At 41.1% G+C, this 21,206-nt stretch overlaps 1 protein-coding gene across 2 annotated transcripts; it reads left to right on the top strand.

Annotated features, from left to right (window-relative positions):
- Positions 1 to 366: 366 nt before the first annotated feature.
- Positions 367 to 17,640, top strand: ndp (norrin cystine knot growth factor NDP). Of its 2 annotated transcripts, XM_076747170.1 has the most exons (4): positions 367 to 416; positions 1,578 to 1,661; positions 13,216 to 13,716; positions 16,161 to 17,640. In XM_076747170.1, exons 3-4 carry the CDS (start codon positions 13,510 to 13,512, stop codon positions 16,383 to 16,385), a joined length of 432 nt encoding a protein of 143 aa, XP_076603285.1. In that variant the 5' UTR covers positions 367 to 416; positions 1,578 to 1,661; positions 13,216 to 13,509; the 3' UTR covers positions 16,386 to 17,640. The 2 variants fall into 2 exon arrangements, with proteins under 2 accessions (XP_076603285.1, XP_076603284.1); XM_076747169.1 differs by lacking the exons at positions 367 to 416; positions 1,578 to 1,661 and adding an exon at positions 2,174 to 2,381.
- Positions 17,641 to 21,206: the final 3,566 nt, after the last annotated feature.

The raw sequence follows: 21,206 nt of genomic DNA, 5'->3' as shown, positions 1-21,206 counted from the left end.
TCCCCTCCTTTTGCTTAATATATCTTCTGGCTTTTCCCCCCGCTCTGTGCCTCTCCACATATGGGATTCACATTTGGCGTTGCTGAACATTTTGTTAATATGATATTATGATACATTATCTGAAGCCATTCACTCCTTGTCACCACTTCCAATGTGGACACAAGCTGAGTAAGCCAATGGAGAGGTGGTCAGATTTTGCCCAGGTGAGTTATGACCATTTAATTTGACACTGTTCGCAGTGGTGATCATTTACAATATCTGAAAGTGCAAACAAAATACAAACTGTGCTTATGAGGGTCTCTCTCTCTTTTTTTCTCTAGGAGCCAGTTGGTGGTATATAAGTTTTCACCCTTTCCTACTGCTGGCTGTAAATTACCTCTGTCGAAGGTCTGTGTGCATGTGTGAGGGAACAAAAGGTAAGAAATCTGGGGGTCAGCTGAGGTCTTTCAGGTAATTGTGCTTCTTAAACTCTTGACCCCCTAAGCCCTACTTAGTGTGGTGCAGCTTGCTCCCCTTATTTCCCCAGAGAGTTTTGACTCTGCATACCAGGATGTGTGTGTGTGTGTGTTTGTGTTTGTGTGTGAGAGATACAATGAGTATCTGAACATATGTTGTAAGCCTGACACAGCTATGTTATTCTTTTTCACATATGGCATTGCGCTCTTTGTTGTTCCCCTACTGTTTGACTGCCCTTTTCTTATTTAATCAGGCTATGAAAAATACATTTGTTTGTCATGTGTGCCCTCCCCAACCTGCTCTCCCTCTCTGTCTGTGTGAAACATGCTGAAGGAATGCATCCTGAGTACTGGATGATGTGACTGATTTGTTTGGCTCCATGTTCTTCTTTTCCTCTGAATTCTTTCCACACCCCAATTAGAGGATTATACCTTCACCATCAGTGCCAGTTTTTGATACCACACTGCTCATTTTGGTAACTTAAAGTTTTTAATAATCTGCCACAACCGCTAACATTCCAGAAATGCTGCGAGAGAAGCAAAGTGACTGATGAAATATATCGCAATAATTTGGCAGCAGTTGTGAGCAAAGCCTCAGAGAAGGTATGCCCATTCTTGTCTCAGGGTAATAGTGGTGCCTCCCTCTTTATTAGCTTTTCATTCATCACCGTTTGTCCCCTTTATATCTTCAATGTGTCTGTCTTCATGTTGATCCATGTGAGAATGACAGATGAGGTCATTACAGTTTGGATCTGCTCTGTGCTGGGCTCTATTGTTGTTGTTTTCATCATTTCCAAACATACAGGCACAGCACCATCATATAATTGTTTACAGATGAAGACAAGTAATCCAAAATGAAATATCTAACAAAAGCCTACCACTAACAATTGACCAACTGGGTCCTATGTATTTACAAAAAGTGAGTGATGAATGCTTTGTTTGTTTATTTCTTAACTCAAATTCATGTATAGTATTTGAGAAATGGTCTCTTCCTTTGGTTATAATTTTGAACATATACACAATACACAAGTATTCATGATGAGTGACAATGAACATGCTTTGTGCTGTTTGTTTTCTCTCATGACATATTCAAAATATATATCATTTTAATTTTGTCTGCAGGTGGATGATATCCCAGTGTCACAATCTCAACTGCATTAACTGCATTTACAACAAAGATGTTCCCATCAAGAGAAGATTGCTGAGGTGAGTTATTTCACCTCCCATTTAACTCCTCTTCTTTCCCTCACTTCCTCCCTCTCACTCACCCCACCCGCACACCCCACCCCTCATGTCTTGGTAGAAGAAAGCGTGTGAAGAGGAAGGCCACAGGGGCCAGTTGTTTTTAAATAAACTAAATCTGCTAACAGTTTTATAACCCTGACCTCGTAAAACTGGCTGCAGCTTTTGGTCAGCTCTCTCCTAATGGGGCGAGCAGAACCGTCCAGGACTGGAATTCCCATTTGCCGCTGTGGAGCATGGTGGTGCGTCAGCTGGTGTGTGTGTGTGTTTGTGTGTGTGAGAGAGAGAGAGAAAAAGAGGGAAAGGGCGTATGATATATGATTGCTGTGTCATGATCCACATGTGATGATCGTCCTCACAGGCAGAGCATCCAGGCAGCTCCCTATTTCTGGTGATTTCCCTGTTAAAGAAAAGAGTAAGAGAGTGTGACTGTGGGACAGAAAAGAGAGAGAGAGAGAGAGAGAGAGAGAGAGAGAGAGAGAGAGGGAGAGAGAGAGAGAGACAGAGAGAGGGGGAGGAGGAGAGAATAGAGCACAGACAATCAGTGTGTGAGAGAGAGGTAGAAACAGGAGGAGAGAGGTGCTGGCTGGGAAACAATAGTTGAACAACAAATCCAGTGTTGCGTGCAGGATCTCAGCGTCTCTCTGGATACCTTTGCTGTCTTTCTGTTGCCAGGCACTGAAGGTAAGACCAACAGCCTGTGTGTCACACCTCAGCATCAGCACAACAACAGCTGCATGGAAATCCTGTCTTCCCGTCTTTTTTTTTTGTTGTTTTTTTGATACCCAATCCACTTAAGATATATTCTATCAAAACCGAACCTGGAGTTACTTTTTGACAGATGTGTAAATGTGTAATTCAGTATAAACTACTACAGTTCATGTGCATGTTTGTTTTACATGTATGCATTGTTACATAGCTGTATGTACATGATACCATGCACATGCAGAGTGTAAGTTCTGTTCACTTTTTCTCAATTGCACATCCCTTAGCTCAGGTGCACATTCTCATCTATTGCAGGTATTTTCTGCTCCACATATGTCCAGAAACTGCAAGTGGTTATGATTAGGAAACAGTGTGACATGATGTGTAATAGGAGGAAACATGTTTGTGTTGGCGCTGGTGTATTTGCTAATCAGGCACTGACAGCAAGGCTGGAAGGATAGCGGACCTCGCAGGGCTTGTAGGGAGTGTGTGTAATGGAGCATGAGGTTAATAGTGGTGTGAATAACTTTGGATATGTATGGATATGTGTTTTACAGGTGTCTGTGTTAATATCTGTGAGTGTATGATTGAGTTGGCCTGCTCTGTTGGACCCCGAGGCTGCTGGCTTATGCTAGAAGGAGATGATGACAGATATAATAGACTCTGTGGTAGGTAGGAGGAGGAGGAGGTGGAGACGAACTACCACTTCCATCTAACTGAGAAGTAGAGGCATGTGTGTGAGAAAGAGAGAGGGAGAAGGTGTTTAAATGAAAAATGAAGTGAGTACAAAAGTCTGGGGGATAATGAGGGGGAGAGACAAAAAGTCCAAGAAGGAGGAAAAACATCTTAGAAAAAGAAGGGAACAGTGAACCCTTTGGAGGACAGGCAGTGCCAGAGAAAGACAATAAATATGAGAAACAGAATGAAACTGAGATGTGTGCAAGGGGGAGAGAGAAATAGGGCTGGAGGAGGTGAGAGTGACAGAGTCTGACACAAGAGGAAAAAAGAGAGAAAGAGATCGAGACTGTGATGCAAACATCCCTCCAGACATCCCTGTCCACTTCCAGTGACACCAGATGAGAAACAGTTTGTATAGTTAGACAATCTCTGCATTTTTTCTCTGCGTTGATTGCATCTGCATCCTCGCCTCAAACTAAAAATCACCTTTGAACTATTAGGAGAGAAAGGCAAGAAAGAGGAGTAGGAGGTGTGTTTGAGAGATCCTACATTCAGCCAGGTGCAGATAGACAGCAATGCTCTGACAGAGCAGTGCATGGTTGGTTTTGTGTGCGCTCATGTTTCATATTCTCATACATGCATGCAATCATACATGCACACACAGGAGCCCATTGTGAGTGTATTTATTTGGACAGTGTTGAAGCTCTGATAGGCAGTTCGCAATGTCTCACGACCGCAGGAATGCTCTTCTGATAACTGATGTTCTGCATGAACTGCAGGCCATCGAGAAGATCCTCAACACAGCCCTTCCAGACAAGCATGTGGCAGATCTCTGCTGCCTGACGTGATAAAACAAACATGCGTCTGACTCCTTTGCTTGCGCTTTTTGAGAGGGCCTTGGAGCTGAATGGAGGATTGATCTAATTTCATGCACTGTTTGTAGCCTGCAGCTCACTACTTTTCAGTGTTTTGTCTTTCTGATGAAGAGGAAGAGAATAGAGGAGGCAAATGTAGGATTTGAGGTGCATGTAAGATTAGGGGTTCTGTTATCTGTTCTGTTCTATCAAAGTAAATTTAAAACCACACTCTATACATTCATAGTGTGGCTCCCACACTATGAAACAGAAAGAAATAAAAATCTGAGAATATTCCTACTTGTCCTCTGTGTCTTCTCCCTCTGTCTCTGTCTCTCCACTGTTTCTGAGAAGCCTAAATTGTAAAGCTAACAAAAGCTTAGCTGCGGCTCACATGGCTCTCTGTCATTGGCTGTACACTGCTCTCAAATCCACACTGTTTGTCTTATCTTTACTGGGGGGGATATATTTAGTGAGGAGCTTAGCTTTTAGGAGGTTGGCACGTGGGGAGGGTAAGAGAGGGTGGGTGTGTGTGTGTGAGAGAGGGAGAGAGAGGGCAAAGAGTAAGTTTGTGTGTGCATTTCAGGAGCTGGCGTCAGTAGACAGTGGAAGAGCTTGGCACTCTGCATGCCAAACTGTGTGTGTATCCATATACTGTATGTGTGTATGGGTGTGAGTGTGTGTGCATATACTGTATGTGTGGCTGGAGGACAGGTCTATGGGTCTGTGGGTCTGCCACCCCCCGGCTCCACTCAGGAATCTGCCCTTTAGTTTATTAAAAGCTGGTGAAACAATGGAGGGAGGTGAGGTTGAAGAGTGGGGGTGGGCATGATGAAGCAGTACTGGAGCAAACCAGAAAGGAGTGTGATGATGTAGTTGGAAACAAGAAGAGAGGGAGGGATGGTGGCTCAAAAAATGACACCTCCCCAAGTCTACCTGTCATTTCTTCCTAAATCCCCCCTCCTCTGGTGTCCTTTGATGCACCTGTTTTCTGTGCATGGCATCAGTGGCTCAGCTGCTGGCTGGCCTGGGTGATAAAGCGAGGATCCCTCTGAAGATCTGGCTCCTCAGCCAGGCCCATGTGCCATCACACACCAGCATCTCAGCAATGTTTAGAGCCCCAGAGCAGCAGCACAATGGCTATGAGAATACCACACTGCACAGCCCCCATGTACTGTATGTGGATATTTGTGCCAGTTTGCCTGTGTGACAACAAAACCCATAAGTGAGGTGGGCAGGGGATATTTATACATGCACCCCACTGCTAAGAACAAAACTTGGTGGATGTGGACTGAGAAATTCTGTTCTACACAACATATGGCCAGAACAGTGTGGAGGCTTCATGGTGTGTCACTTTTCACAACAGATATTGAAATACTTGCTTCAGTTTTACATCTTGGACAAAAGTCTTCATTCTGACTTTTTTTTGCACCTCAGATCTTTTGGACCTTGCTTCAGTGTGTCAGTGTATTTTCTTAACACTGAGGGAAGGCATGAGATCATTAGACCAATTTTCATTCACGGGTCAGTCCATGTGCATGCACGTGCATTTTGGTGTGCGTGCAGGAGGCATTTTTCCCACTGTAACCTCTAAAAGAGACATCACAATATCTGCACTCCTTAACCTTGGCATCACCGTCTCATAAAATCCTAAAGCTTCAAACCAGAGAGATTGTGGTATGTGAAGAGGGATTGTATTGTGGTTATGTGGTTTGGCTCCTCGAATATTCTTAACCCAGGCTAGATCTTTCTGCAGATACTGGGCCCTTCTTGAATGATCTGCCCCTTTGTGATGCTGCTAAAGCTGTATCCACAAAAATGAGGTGGAATTTACCTTGATTTGATTTATTTGATTTGCTGTATGACATACTGTATGTCAGGGCTTCTCAAATTCTGGACCTCGATCTGCATCTGAACCGATTGGCAGGTCAAACTGGATCCAGCCTGTAAGCCACGCTTGGACCACTTGGCTCCCAGGCGTGAGTGCTTTTGTTTGCTTCCTGGGACCCCACAGGGCAGTTTTTTTTGTTGTTGTTGTTGAAATAAGGACTTTTTCATTTGTAGTTGAAATGTGTATTTTGTATTTAGCCCTAAGATGTAAAAGTCTCATGACTAGTGGTACTAGTACTCCAATCATGTGCTGATCATGTGATTTCTTTGTGTGTGTTTCTTGCCAGAGTTCCTTCCTGTCACTTTACACCTGATGATGGTGTTTGGATTAACACCAAACATCTTGGTGATTGTTCTTTTAATTCTCCTGTGACTTTAAAAGACCTTTTTAGGTGTTTCTAGTCTTTTACCAGTTGCACAGTATTCCCACTCCACCAAGCTTGTACAGGTGGCAGAACTGAGAACCTTGACTGGAGCCATTTAAGCCTGATGTACCTAAAACATTGACAATGACCTCACTCAGTTTATTGTACCAGACCCCATACTATTCCTCAACTATGCTACATTTCAACAGAAATAAGGTGGTTTTGCATTCCAAAAAATCCCTCGCCTTGTCAAATGGATGTTTTACTGGATGGACCCTGGCCTTACAGCTGTTTCTCTACAATTTTCATCAAGTGAAGTTTACTTTAATTGAGCTAAAATTTCATGGGTAATTCAAAATGAATGACTTGTTGTATTTTTTTAAGCTCAACTGTCAACATAGCTGCCTTTTGTAAAGAAAGCAGTAAGGACCCAAGGTGATATAGTGAGTTTTGATACAACACTCCTCCCAGACATAATCACTGTAGATCATAGACTTACAATAGAGGGGGGGGGGGGGGGGGTACAAATGCTTGATCTGTCTTGAGGATGATGTGATGAAAGCAAAAACATGGCTAGAAAGGTTTAGAGAGGATACTAATAGGGGAAGAAGGGAACACTTTGAATTAATGATTTGCTTTTGTAATTATATCAAGAGTAAAAAGATTGGTTTGACTGGATGATGAGGTAGATTCTAAACAACAGATCCATGAAAGAACTGTAACATTTTGGATTCTCTGGTCAACATATTTGGATGATATGAGGAGGATTCCAGATGTGGGTGAGCTGGGAGAGAGGATGGCACAGTGCAGCCCTACCCTGCCCAAAACCTCCTGACCCTTTACTTCTTTTTCAACCTACAGCACAAACAGGCAGCCAGGCATCACACACAGGGATAAGCGCTCAGTTGACACACACACACAGTGCAGTAATAGTCACAATTAACTCACTCATACAGATACTATCTCCATATTATCCTAAAAGCCTGATTATCTCAGCCAGCTGCCATTTGTAACGATGTATTGATATCACCAGCTTTCAAAGCTTAAGCATGAGTCTCCAAAAGAGACAGTAATTTGTGGTCACTTGTAGTGAGGGATACCCCCATTCACATAACAGTGCAGTTAGAGCAAGGCTGCCTCAGCTGCCAGCATTACAGGCAAGTGACAATCAAGAGAAAATCATCTCTTTGCTGCACATAAAAAATGAATACGGCGAGAATGAATGTCCAACTCAATTAATCAGAGAGAGCAGAGCTGGCTGTGGACCGAAATGACAATATTTGGGATAAATTAAAGTTTACTTAGCTTGTCCAGGTATTTGCAAGGTGGATCATCCTGTCATTATCTTTGTTGTAGGACACCAACCTTTTGTCAGAAAAGCACATGTTCTAGGAGGATTTACGAGGAAATATGGAGGATGTTTTTCTTGTCTGACCATAAATAGTTGCATTGTCATGTTTGATCTGAATTGTTTTAAGATGTTTTCACTTTATAAAGTCCTTTTACTGAGTGTAGACTATGTTACGACCACACATATTGTCTGTTCCTCCATTAAAAGCTGGATTACCATCTGGGCATCTGCCTCTGGGTGCCAGACTTACATTCACTGCATCTTCACCATAGGTGGTGTAATGCATGGCCATATTCTCTGTGATGTCACCCATAGGGTTCTGAAGAACCACTGTTAAGCTCAATGACAGTTGTTCACCATCTTAGCACTGCCTGACTCCTAGCTAATCCAAAATTTGGCAGAGGTGAGGCATGAGTGGATCTGAGGTGGGCTGAATGATGCCTGGTTGCTGAAAAGTAGCAGCTAGGTGCCACTCAATGCAGCCATTCCCATAATTATGCATATCTTTAAGCCTTGATGTAATTTAAACAAGTGAGTTATATAAAAATATCCCCCATGTACATTTGTTATGAATCAAGAAATTAGCTATAGAGACCAAAACCATTTTTTGTATCATGCTTTGTTTCTGCTATAAAGTTGGACATTTTGATATGGGAATGTAGGGGTAGACACCCATAACCTCAAGTGCCAACCTCAAGTGGCTATTCAAGGAACTGCAATTGTTGGCACTTCTGCTTAGGCTTCATTTTTGAGCTGCAGAGGTTAATGCTTGATCTGCACATATAATAGTTACTCCCCTTTTAGTTCTGTTTTTGGTCTCCACAAACTCCTGAGGGAAATATGTGACTCAGTGGTTGCCAAGTGCTACACTACGTTCACCAGCTCATTGCTAACTTTGACTGCTGTTCGGTGCTGAGCAGTTTTTGACTTTTTTCCAAAAGCAGCTGTCTGCTGCACCTGAAAATGATAGTATGAGAGCAATCAAAGTGAAGTAAAACTGTAAAATTTTCATCCACAAAACCAGAACAATAAACTGAAAGAAGTTGAAGCTGAGGAACTGAGGGGAATGACAGAAGAGGAGCACTGTGCAAAACGCTTGTTTTTATTACTTTGGTTTATAATATGCTCACATGTTTTATACACATCATATGTGTATCTCTTAATAAAGTTGGGCACAAACCACACAGTACCACAAACTAACTAACAAACTGGCATATGCAGAAAACCTGGGGCCAATTACTATTATTCCATTATAGAGGTAATGTTTGTTCTCTGGGTCTCAGGGCATATAATTAAGCTGCCATGTGTAGTATGCTGTATGAACTGTACTTAATGGGAACACAGAGGGTGGTAGGTAGTGGTTCTGGGGGGACTCTGGCCCAACAGTGCCCCTCCACAGGTTAATCTGGCCATGCTTCCACGTGGAGTTTGGAGGTGGAGGTAAACATGTAGATATTTGTAAAAACTATATCCAAAACCAGTAGTCTTATCTTCATTTGGGTGAATCTGTATAGCACGCCTCTACTTGTCCTCCTTCATTCTGTCTTGTATGGAAAACCTCTCATTGATTTAATCTGTTAAATGATCCTATAGTCTACACTCTATCCTAAATAGCTTGCATGTGTAATGCCAAAGACAAGTGAACTAATGATCCTGATAGTGATACCAGCAGCAGAGATGGGGATAACAGTCACCATTGTAATGCTCGGCCAGGTATGGTTGGCAGGGCTGGAGGTGCTGATGGGTGCTGGCTGAATAAGGCAGCCTGCTGCTCCGAGAAAACTGGGCCGTCTGCTGTGTAAACCCTGCAGCACATGCACGACGGGCCAACAAAACATCTCGGGGAGTATTTATTTTAACAGGCCAAATGATACTTCTATTTCTCTCAAGTGGAATATTAAGGTTAAATGATTCCCCTTAGAAAGAAAAACATGGGTTGGAATGGTGGGGGTTGAAGATGAAGCATACGGGAGGAAGTGTATAAAGGTTTCAGGTTAGTTTGATGCATTCTGTCATTTCAGTTGAAATGAATAAATCAGTATAGAGTCAAGCAGCAATAAAGATAGTTGCTAAAGAGGTAGCTTTGTAAGTATTTTATTAATTTCCACTGCTTTAACTACACCAAACACTCCTGCTCCAGAAGAGTTTTTCTATGGGATATTGCTCAAAGAGGTGCCACCACAGAGTCAGTTAATTCCTGATTATTGACCCCTCAAAGGGAATTATTTTGTTTATACCATAGTCACTTGCTATGGTGACAATGGTAAAAGACAATTTCACAAGCCACAACCCATAACTTTATGGCAACACTTGAGGGTTTGACGAATACCTGGAACATTCATTACCATTCCATAAGGTCCTTATGAAATGTAAATGTTGTTCACTACTCCAGCAAATAGACCAAACCTTAGATATGACTTGGCAACAGTAGATATTTCTACTCCACTCAGCTCATAGAACCCTTTGGTTAAACTATGAGCCAGAAAACTAATGTTATACCTGCAAGATCCAAAGTCAATAACATACAGCTGACAGTAAATTGACAGTAACCAGCTAGCTACCTAGCTATGTCATTGTCTCTAAATCAATATGAAGATTTTCACAAACCAATGATTGGCCATGTGTACTGTTGGCCACAGTCTAAAGTAGAGAGTTGAACAGTCAGTCGGATGTGAGATGATCGCTTATGTGATACAAAGTATTGGTAATTTCAAAAGGACAGTGTACATCTTGCAGCTTGCGCATTACAGTCACCACCCTGAGGTGTTCAGAGGATGAACCACTGAAGGACTACATTCAATGTTGTAAATAAAATAGATTTTTCTTTTTTTTTTTTTTTAATTTTTATTTTTAATGTCATTCTCCCAGTGTTAATTCCTTGTGCTTTTTCTCCCTTTTCTTTTCGAATTCTATTTCTTGCTGTATCCCAGTCATCAAAGTTGTCGTATTCTTCAAATTGGTTAAAAGAAATGTTGAAGTCTTTTTAATACTTGCTGACTGTAACAACTTAATTTCCCTGGTGTGGGATCAATTAAGTCTTATGTTATCTCTCTTGTTGTAATTAGATTTTATCTTGTTAACATGTTGCAATACATGCTATGGTCACTCACTTTTAGATATAGGCTGATACTATGCAGCCAGTGCATTCACTTAGAACTACTAGTAGGTGTCCATTATCAGGAATAATAAGGAATAATAATAAATGCCTTGCAGCCAATCAAAATCCAGTATTCAACCAGACCATTCACCCAGAACGGGTTGCATCTCACAAACTAGTTCTTACAAAGAAATGTGTCACTAATTATTTACACCAAGTAACTGCCAGGTGTAACTGTCACATAATTAATTGAACCAACTAACTAACTAATGTTAGTATGCTAATGTATGATCCATTTAGACTGAGGAGTAATATGGAAAAAAGTCAACACATCTGGCCCAACACCTGATCAAAATGCTCTTTAATAATGATTTAACCTGGATAGATTTTAAATGACATTTTCCGAGAAACAACACCATATATAATAAAATACATTAAATTTCAGGACCCCATCTTGCTTCCATAAGCATACCAGTGATCTTAAACACAAACACATTTTGAGAATCCCAGACCGTCTGGTACCTGTCTCCATAATCTTAAATCTGTCTATGTTCAGCCACAGCCAGTTTCCTCTCCTATCACAGAAACCCTACAGTTGAAATGAGCTCTTTTTATGTCAGATCATTGGCAAACAAATCCTTTTTGGGTAATGATCGCAAATGTCAACAAAAATAATGACTCCAAAGCTATGGAACTTGTAAATAGATTAAAAACGAGCACATGAATTAAGCCACTCATCAACATGGTAACATTCTGGACTTGTTAATACCAGCAGTGTCAAACATTGACAATGCTTCAGTATAAGAGTGAAATTTGAATTTCAAGGTCCTCCTCCTTGCTAACTCCCTCATTGACTGTTTGCCATCAAGAACACTGTGATCATCTGCTGTTGGTCTATTGGAGGGTCCCAGCAACAGTCAAAAGAAAATCAGGGATGGAACGCCCTGGAACACATCACCTATAGATATCAGGGAAGCCAGCTCACTAAATAGTTTTAAAGGAAAGCGAAAAACTTATCTCTTCCCTTAACTAGCTATGATTTTCCTGATAAAGGCCTGAAATGTTTGCGCTTTGCCTTGCACTTATGCACTGCTGCTCTTTCAATGTACTCTATTTTTAACTTTATTTTACAACTCTTATTTATGTGAATGCATTGTCTTTATTGTATTGTCACCCTTATTCTAGCTTTCGTTTTTCTTTACTATTATTATCAAGTGGGTTTTATTCATCTTATTTTACATTAATTTTCTATCCCTGTTTTATGTTCATTCTAGGACTTTTTAGGTGAAGCACTTTGTGCATGAGATTTCTTAGTTGAAACACATTTTGAGCTGCATTTCTTGTATGACAGGTGAAATACAACTAAAATTTATCATTATTATTATTATTATCAGATACCTCAAATACAAAACATTATACCATCTAAACTGAATCAATACAATACCAATATCAATACCAATTCTGAAACACATTTCACTGTGTATTGACTTGTAAACCAAATAACGTCTACATTTCTTTTGCTTGAACATTACTGCAGATGTTTCCTATACACCAATTTACACATTACTAAAGTCTTAACATCTTAAGACATTTCTAGTTTTTAAGTTTCAATGGTGTAACCAGATTATTAAATCACTAATTTGAATCGAACATTTGGTAGATTTTTTAGCTGATGCACAGCTACATGTGTATATGTTCTGTAGTTTCACTGTAACCTCTTGAAGCACAAGAATAAGCCAAGCCTAAGAACTTACAAACTAATCCATACATTTATGAGCAGCTTGTGGAAAACCAGTCCAGTATTCAAGCTACACAAAACAAACTCCAGATAGGTAGATGCATTTTTAGACATCACAGCACAAAAAGCCTTGAACTCATATTTCTGAAAAGACCAGGTAAAAAGTTCTAACCATATAACAAAATGTTGAACCAAAAACCCAGATCATTACGCTCCTCTCTCACTCCTTCACCCCCCACGTACACACGCCTCTGCCTAATTCACAACACATTGCCTGTTAGCAAACCTGCCTCAGCCAGCACCAAGATCCCTCTTAACATGAACCCTATTGTCAGGAGGACAATAAAACTATGAAGTTGGAAAAGAAAAAAAACAACTACATAAATACATGTGAAAATATGCTGTGGTACGGGCAGAAGGCTTGCAGTCAAGAGAGGGCTTGTTGGGAGAGCGATTTGTTTTAATGAAAAAGTCATTCCTAAGGAGAGGAAAGGGCCTGGCTGCAGGCTGTTTGTGCATGACTTAAGTTTCTCCTCTGTAATAAAAGCACCAGGACTTATGTGTGTGCAGTGTGTGGGTGTACAGGGGCGACCATGGAATAAAGGAGACAAAGTAGGCAGCCAGGTTTGGAGACCCACACACACTCATTGAACAGTCAATCAGCAATACTGGCCAAAATATATCAGAGAAGCTGTCTGGAGATAGCTCCATCTACTACTTACACACACAAACAGAAGTGTGTAATTTTTTTTCTACTGCCTACACACAATATTGTTTCTTTTCTTGCCTTTATCAGTTCATGTTCCTGCTGATGCCTTCCTGTTTATCTTCACCTTCCAGACTGTGGTGGATCCAGACAGTGGGGAATGGAGCTGCCTGACGAAGCAGCCCACTTACTACCTTTCTCACTACAACTTACTGACCTCGAATCTCAACTGTACTAGCAGGAACAGTACAGAGACAAAGACATCTCCCTTCTCCTTTGTGAGTTCCTGAAGACAACTTGGGTGAAAGAGGGAAAGAACTGCAAGAAAGATAGTGAGACAGAGAAATAGAAGGAAACACAGAATAACAGTGACAACGTGACGTGTTTGAGATCCTGAGGGGGATCGAGGGCCTTAGCGTGGTCCTATCATGAAACCTTCTATCTGTGTGGGCTCCTCTTCTGGCCTTCTGCTGGTCCTGTTGTGCTGCCCCCTGCTGGCCTTGGTCGAGTCTGCCAGCAGCAACAAGGCCAGCAGTAATGGACACCCACACTTGGGAGAGAGTGACCCGGAGAGATGCATGAGGCACCACTTTGTGGAGACCATCACACACCCGATTTATAAGTGCAACTCCAAGGTAAGGCAGAACCAGACCTAGACACACACACTGTAAGCCACTATGCTTCAATGTGGTCACGTGCTCATTTTTGGTAACAAGTTGTGTAAGGTAACAGGGCCAGTGCACCTGACAAAGGAACTAATTTGTTACAAATATCAGGCAAACAGTTTGTTACAGGCCAAGCATCGGAGACACAGAAAACCTCAGGGCACCGGCCAAAAAATATCCTAAGACACCAACTTTTTCTCTTTCCTCTACTATTACTCTCATTGCCCCTGGTAAGCCTCCTCCATTGTCTCTTTCTTTCCTTCTCTTTCTTTATCTCCATCTCTCGTCATCATTTTGACAAGTCATGCTTGGTTTCTCAGACAGTGTGTGTGGTGTGTGTGTGTGTGTGTGTGTGTGTGTGTGTGTGTGGTGCTGGACACGGGCCACACTGCAGACATATTCTGCACCTCAGCTGGGACTCAGTGTTGGCTGAAGTGGACATCCTCCTGTCAGCCTGCTCTCTCCTGCCTCTGCCACAGGCGAAAGGGAGAGAGATGGGCTAAAGACAGAAAAAGAAAAATGGAGAGTTACCAAATGATATGAAGGCATTTCTTTCTCTGAAGTGTTAGCACTTTACGTAAAGAGATGATCTATGGAATCATGCTAAACATGTGAATGCTGTTGTCACCATTGCAGTTGTTCAGCTAGCGTGAGTGGTCAATTCTTTGGTCTTTTTTTAATATTCTGACTGAGTGCATAGAGCAGGTGGCCAGACCACAGCTCAGCTCAGGGGAGGAAGGGCTGAACACACTCACAGCATGATTTGGGCTTTCTATTACAGTACACAGAAAACTGACCGGCCGCCAGGCTGAGTGATTGTTTTACACTTCAGTATGTACAGTTCGCACAGAAGTCACCTGCACCATGACTTAATTTTTCTGTGTGTGTGTGTGTGTGTGTGTGTGTGTGTGTGTGTGTGTGTGTGTGTGTATGGAAGGGGATGTTTGGAGAGGTAGCTGTGTATGGTACATGAGGTGAGGTGATATCTATGTGCTTTCATCTGCTCACAATGTGCAGAGTAGGTTCTTCTTACAAGCATTCTCACGACATGAAAATTTGCACTTAGGTTTTCTAAAGGTTTAATGATTCTATAGGTCTCCCGTTATAAATAACTCTATAGCTTTTGCTCTAATAACCTTAAGAAAAGTGGTCTTTACAAACCTGTGTACAGATATGTCTGTAGGACAGTAAGTAATGGGTCAAAGTGACAAAAATAAATGATAAAATGTCAGAAAATCGTGGGGGAAATGCTTTCATACTTTCCCAGCCTAAGGCAACAAAACATTTAATTTACATTGAAAACCACATAAAACAGAGAAAATAAAGCTAATTCTCAGATTTGAGATGCTCAAAATAGATACTGTTTAGCATTTGAGCTTGGTAATTGACTAAAATAATCAATTGCACTGATGAATTCAACAAAGACTCACTCACCTAACATTGTGCATTTCTGAGAAACTCTGACCCCCCTTCCACCCTAATGCCAATCTGTTCCCCTGAGTCTCTAATTTTCTCTGCCACATCCTGCTTGCACAACACCACTAGTGAGTTTTTCGCTAGCTATTGGCTTAGTAAAGACATAAAGAGGTGAATAATCCTTCACTACATCAGCTTGTTTTTTAAATCTAACTGGTCATGAATGAAAGAAGGAGCAGAAAATGTGCTGACAGGTTGAGGAGGAGAGAGGCATTACAAAAGAGGAACTGTCGCTGTTTGTCAGCTTGATTCTCAGCTAGGACAAAGACAAATGGACTTAAAGTGGCGACAACAGTCCTGTGTGTGTGTGTGTGTGTGTGTGTGTGTGTGTGTGTGTGTGTGTGTGTGTGTGTGTGTGTCACCCTGCCATGGCCCCAGACAGGCTTTTGTCGAAGTGGGTACATGGGTGGCGACACACAGCAGCTGACAGAAGGACATGACACAGGAGTCTGTTTAGGGAGGTGACAGGAATGTAGTGACCCTCAGAGGAATGCCAGTCTGACGGTTACAACACTAATCAGGCCTGTGCTTTGTATGTGCATGCATGTGTGAGTATTTGTGAGCTGACTGGTCAGACATGGGGAAAACTTGATACAGTGGTTTTGTTCCCTCTACAAGTATCAGCACAGGATCGTTGGCCACATAGGTCACTGTGGATGAAAAGAATGGACTTCAAATGTAGACGTTGTTCGATTGTTGTGTGACCCTGAGCTCTGAGCTGCAGCAGGTGTAAGAGTGAGTGACTGCTCTCGTTACTATCTCTTAGTTTGCAGGTACAAGACTGAGGCTGCGAGACTTGGGAGACATTCTGAGCCCAAACAGATGGCCCACTCATTGTACCCAGAAATGCATTTCTCTAACAGAGCCTGAGCATCATTAAAAACTGTGGGAATTACTTATCTGTACTTTCTTCACTGTTTCTGCATGCTATGTTCCAGATGGTGCTGCTGGCACGCTGCGAAGGCCACTGCAGCCACACGACTCGCTCTGACCCTCTCATCTCCTTCAGCTCGGTGCTCAAACAGCCCTTCAAGAGCACCTGCTTCTGCTGCCGGCCGCACACTTCCAAGCTGAAGGCAGTGAGGCTGCGCTGCACTGGCGGGACTCGCATTACAGCCACTTACAGATACATCTTAGCCTGTAACTGTGAGGAGTGCAGCTGAGCAGGGAGCAGCTTCTTCCCAAACCCTCAAGACTGTCAAGACACAGGGCCCTCTTGGCCTTGGGCCTCTCTCTAAAGCTATCCAGAGCATTTTGGTTGATTATTGGATTGAATCGGAGGACAACAGCTCAAGATGCTTGTTGTTGCCTTGGGAGTGATAGTTTGGAACGATCATACCACTATCACATAGGCCTTAAAATTTGACCTGTAGCCCTTGGGGTGATACCCTCTCCATTATGTGCATTCAATTAGTACAAAACATACAGAGCATATTTCTCCAGCACACATGGCCAGACACCACAAACTGCAGCTCCCATGGGCTTGATGGAGACCTCCCCCACTGTGAAGATTCCCTGCGCTCATTACAGGCCTCCCTAAATCAAAACACACATGCTCATGAGCCACAGTATGAGAACTCCATAAAAAACCCACCATGTATTTAACAACAAAACAGCACGCCTCATGAAAAAGCAGCATGGGAAAGGATGAGGCGTGATGAGAACAAGCGGGTCCACATGAGTCCTGACATGTGGTGGATCTATAGAGAAGCACCTGCACTGTGCTTATTCACCCAATAACATTTTACACACTCCCTGCAGACTTTCATCTAGCTGTGAAAAACATACGCCATGCTGACATGAGACCTTGTCATGTGAACAATAAAGGAGTCATGGCAGACAATGTAAAACAAGCTCTGAGGATGACCCAGGATAAAGGTTAAGCCAGCATGGGTGGTTATGCAGACTGTCAAAAGACTGTCAAGGCTATCAGTGTTCATTTCAAATGTAATCTATTCAATATGAATCTTTGTGATGTTAATATCAACATTGTTGAAATTGTAGCTACTGTCATGCCAGATTCATGAAACTTCTGCTTTTGCCTGTTGCATATTGTTACTTATGACATGCCGAATGTTTTGACTTAGAGGAAACACTCCTACCAAACCAAAAGTGCTGTGGTTGCTTTGCATGTCTGTAATGCCTCAATACATTTTCCTCATAGTCCACCATGATGAATACTAAACTTCAAACTCACATATAAGTAATTCGATGTGTGTGCCAGGCTATAAGACGTCATTGACCTTTAGTACTTGTGGTCAGTTTATTTGAATTAAAAGATTAACAACTAAGTCCTGTTGTACCAATTGTGGTTTCTTCTATCAGAAAAATTGACAAAAATTGTCTTACACGACAGAAATTTCAGTGCATACATTTTGAATTATAACTGCTTTACAGAAGCAAAAATGGTATAAAAAAAAAAAAGAAAAAAGAAAAAAGAATGAGGAAAAAAAAGATTTTATAAGCAACTGAATACGTATTTTTTTTTGTTTTGTTTTTTTTTTAACCATTTTACCACAACCCAATATCTAATGTTGAAATTCAGATACAACTGTGTTTATTGCTTGACATATTTTACTTTGAAATTCACCTTTCTGACTATGTGGTTTGAATTCCCCCATTTGAAATTTACAGAAGGTCAATTAACGTTGTGCACAAATTCAAATAAATAATTCATTCATTCATTCATTCATTCATCTTCTATACCTGCGTATCCCTTTCGGCGTTGCGGGGGGCTGGAGCCTATCCCAGCTAGCAATGGGCGATAGGTGGGGTACACCCTGAACCGGTCGCCAGCTGATTGCAGATAAATAATTCAAACATCCCATATTTAAAAAAAAAAAAACAAAATTCCTCAAATTCAATTCAGTTCAGATCAAAAACTCAAGTGAGGTCTGGTTATATCCACACACCAACATTTAAGATGAAAATTTCAAAACAAGGATAATGAGTTGAGCCTGATGGAGTCAATCAGACCTTTGTCAGGCTACATCCTCTCAGTCATATGATCCAAGAAAGAAACAATCTGATGAAGGATGTACAATCGAATTTGACAAAAATGTGAACTTAAAAAAGAAGTTTGGAATTGCACCACTTCAGAAATACTTTCCATAAGAAGGCAATTCAAACCATATAAATTCAGGTTTTCAAAGTTATTTTTTCTGCGTAATCAGTGGAATCAGCAACAATAGTATGAAATGGTGAGTTTGTAAAAGCAGTTGCTACATCTCTGAAATAGCTGTAGAAAAGTCAACAAACAGTAAGCAGAATGTAAATACATTAAATAGTGGACCATAAATAGTATCAAAGTGGGGTTTGATTTCATTTAAGTCTTTAGGATTAGACATTAGATATTCAATAGTGGTAAAAACACACAATTAGGTGTACAGTTATTCCTAAAAATTCAAATTATTAATCTTTGTTTCCATACAATTTTAATTAGTTCAAACAAATCTGTGACTGTACCTGTAAAAATGCTATAAATTATAAATAAAAAGCTATAAATTCTCTTTGGTGACAAAAAAAATTGATGAGTGGAGTTCATTTAAATGACTGCAACACTGCTAATGAAGGTTTCATTTGCGAAATTGTGGTTGTTTTGTAACCTTACTGAAACTTGTAACCAACTTGGCCCACTGAAAACCAGCCTGTTACTCCCTAGTCTTGGTAAAATAAGACTGAATGTAGAACAAAAATCAATGAGAAACTTAATGTGAGTGCCCACTTTGCACAGTGCCCACATACAGTAGTAGATTTGGCCTACAAATCTACTACTGTAAATCATCATTCTTAATCATTCTCAAGTTTCAACTATGTTGAACTAAAAACATAATCTTTCTCTCCTGAAAGACAGACTTCTGTGTTGGCTAACATGCTGATGACCTGATTATAAACCTATGTACATAATAGCTTAAGAACCAACTCCATGAACACCTTGAAATGTTGGCTTATTGTGCTTTGGAGTTGTTATGACTGACTCAGGCTGGATGTGTAATGTGACAAAATACAAGATATTACTATCAGATATTCAAGGGCCCAACACTGCTGCACTCAGTGAATGGCCAACAGGTCATCTCCCCAGCTGAGTAGTCTATATCCTGATGAGCCATTTTTCAATTTGTGGCCTATAAAAGGGCAACTTGGGAGCAATATACTGAGGTCCTCTTGGTGGTCTAATGGCTGTCACATGCAGGGTCTCACAGGTCTTTAATGTGCCAAAGATGACTGTATTCGATGTTGTACATCAGATGTGCAACACAAAACTCTTCCACTCTCTCCAGCTTCAGGCAATCTGTGACAGCGCTGGCAAATTTCTAAACATATTTGTTGGTTGCCCTGGTTCAGTTCACAACACCAGTTTGCTACCACGACCACCACCTGGGCAAGGGGATGAACATGGAGGTCAGTGTTACAAGAACAGATTGGCAACAAGTGACAGCCACAAATCAATGACCCCCACCTCTGTAAAAGCAGTATTCTTTCATTTTGCAAAGTGACTAAATGGCTATATCATGTTGTATGTACAGCAGAAATGTCATGTGTTTGAGGAGACAGTTCTGAAAAGGTGCTACTGGCCATCTTGCAGGAGGTGTGAGGAAGGAGCTTGTGCAGTACATTGAGTTAAGCACGGATGAGAGCAGTGGTCAGGGACAGTTCACACAGGTGGGCTAGATTTTTTATTCGTGGATTGAAGCAATGTGTCGCTCAGTATTATTACATCCATTCAACAACTGAAGAGCTTTGTATTTGACTATTTGACTGAATTTAACACAACAGGACTCCTTACAAGTTTATTCATTTATTCTTTGGATGACATTTCCTCAAGCGCCTCATGCATGGCATTGAACCAAGCCAAGTGGCTGCTGATGCCTCACCACTGTCTGTGCCTGTGTGGGTGAGGGTTTTCTTCAACTCCTAACACCAGAGATAACAGAATGTTACTGAAAAGACAGTTGGGGAAGAATGCACTGACCAATAATGGAACAGTTCTTAATTCAATTCAATTCAATTCAATTCAATTCAATTCAATTCAATTCAATACAATTCAATTCAATTCAATTCAATTTTCCTTTATAAGTCCCGCAAGGGGAAATTCCAGATTACAGCAGCATCGGTAGAGAAGATAGAGTAATATAAGAAGTGCATGCAAAAACAACCTCAGTATATATACAAAAGAGTGAGAATTTTAAATAAAAATAAAAAGAAAGAAATTGTAGAAAATTGTAAGAAATTGTAAATAGTATTTACAGACTGTTATGTACATGTTTTATTGCACAGCTTATTGCACAGACTATTGTAGTGATTACTTGGAGCAGTTTTTATTGTACAGTCTGACGGCTGCAGGGAGGAATGACCTGCGATATCGCTCTTTCACACACTTTGGATATAGCATCAAGTTAGCTACGGAGTTCCGCAGGGTTCTGTGCTTGGACCAATTCTATTCACCTTATATATGCTTCCTTTAGGGAACATTATGAGGAAACACTCAATAAATTTCCATTACTATGCAGATGATACCCGGCTATATTTATCAATGAAGCCAGAAGAAACCAACGAGTTAACTAGATTACAAGTGTGTCTTCAGGACATAAAGACCTGGATTACCGGTACAAAACTGATGTTAAAGCAATAGGACCTGATTGCTTCAGAAACTCACATTCTGATGATATAGCAGTTATGGATGGCATTGTGCTGGCCTCCAGCACCACTGTAAAGAATCTGGGAGTTATCTTTGATCAGGATATGTCCTTTAACTTCCCTGTAAAACAAATTTCAAGGACAGCCTTTTTTCATCTACCTAACATTGCAAGAAAAACTAGTCCATGCATTCGTAACTCCCAGGTTGGATTATTGCAATTCCTCACTATCAGGCTGTCCATATTTGTTGCTCAATATTCTCCAGTTGCTCCAGAATGTGCAGGACATGCCCTGACAAAAAGAGAGGAAGAGAGATCATATTTCTCCGATATTAGCCACTCTGCACT

Source organism: Chaetodon auriga, chromosome 13, assembly GCF_051107435.1.
Source record: "Chaetodon auriga isolate fChaAug3 chromosome 13, fChaAug3.hap1, whole genome shotgun sequence".
Classification (NCBI taxonomy): Eukaryota; Metazoa; Chordata; class Actinopteri; order Chaetodontiformes; family Chaetodontidae; genus Chaetodon; species Chaetodon auriga.
This window is presented reverse-complemented; position numbering and strand designations above follow the sequence as displayed.

What these genes read in the sequence shown, in the direction of transcription:
- ndp (XM_076747170.1), top strand. Translation starts at nt 13,510, where the DNA reads ATGAAACCTTCTATCTGTGTGGGCTCCTCTTCTGGCCTTCTGCTGGTC. An exon ending in TTTATAAGTGCAACTCCAAG is followed by an intron (nt 13,717 to 16,160) that starts GTAAGGCAGAAC and finishes GCTATGTTCCAG; the next exon opens with ATGGTGCTGCTGGCACGCTG.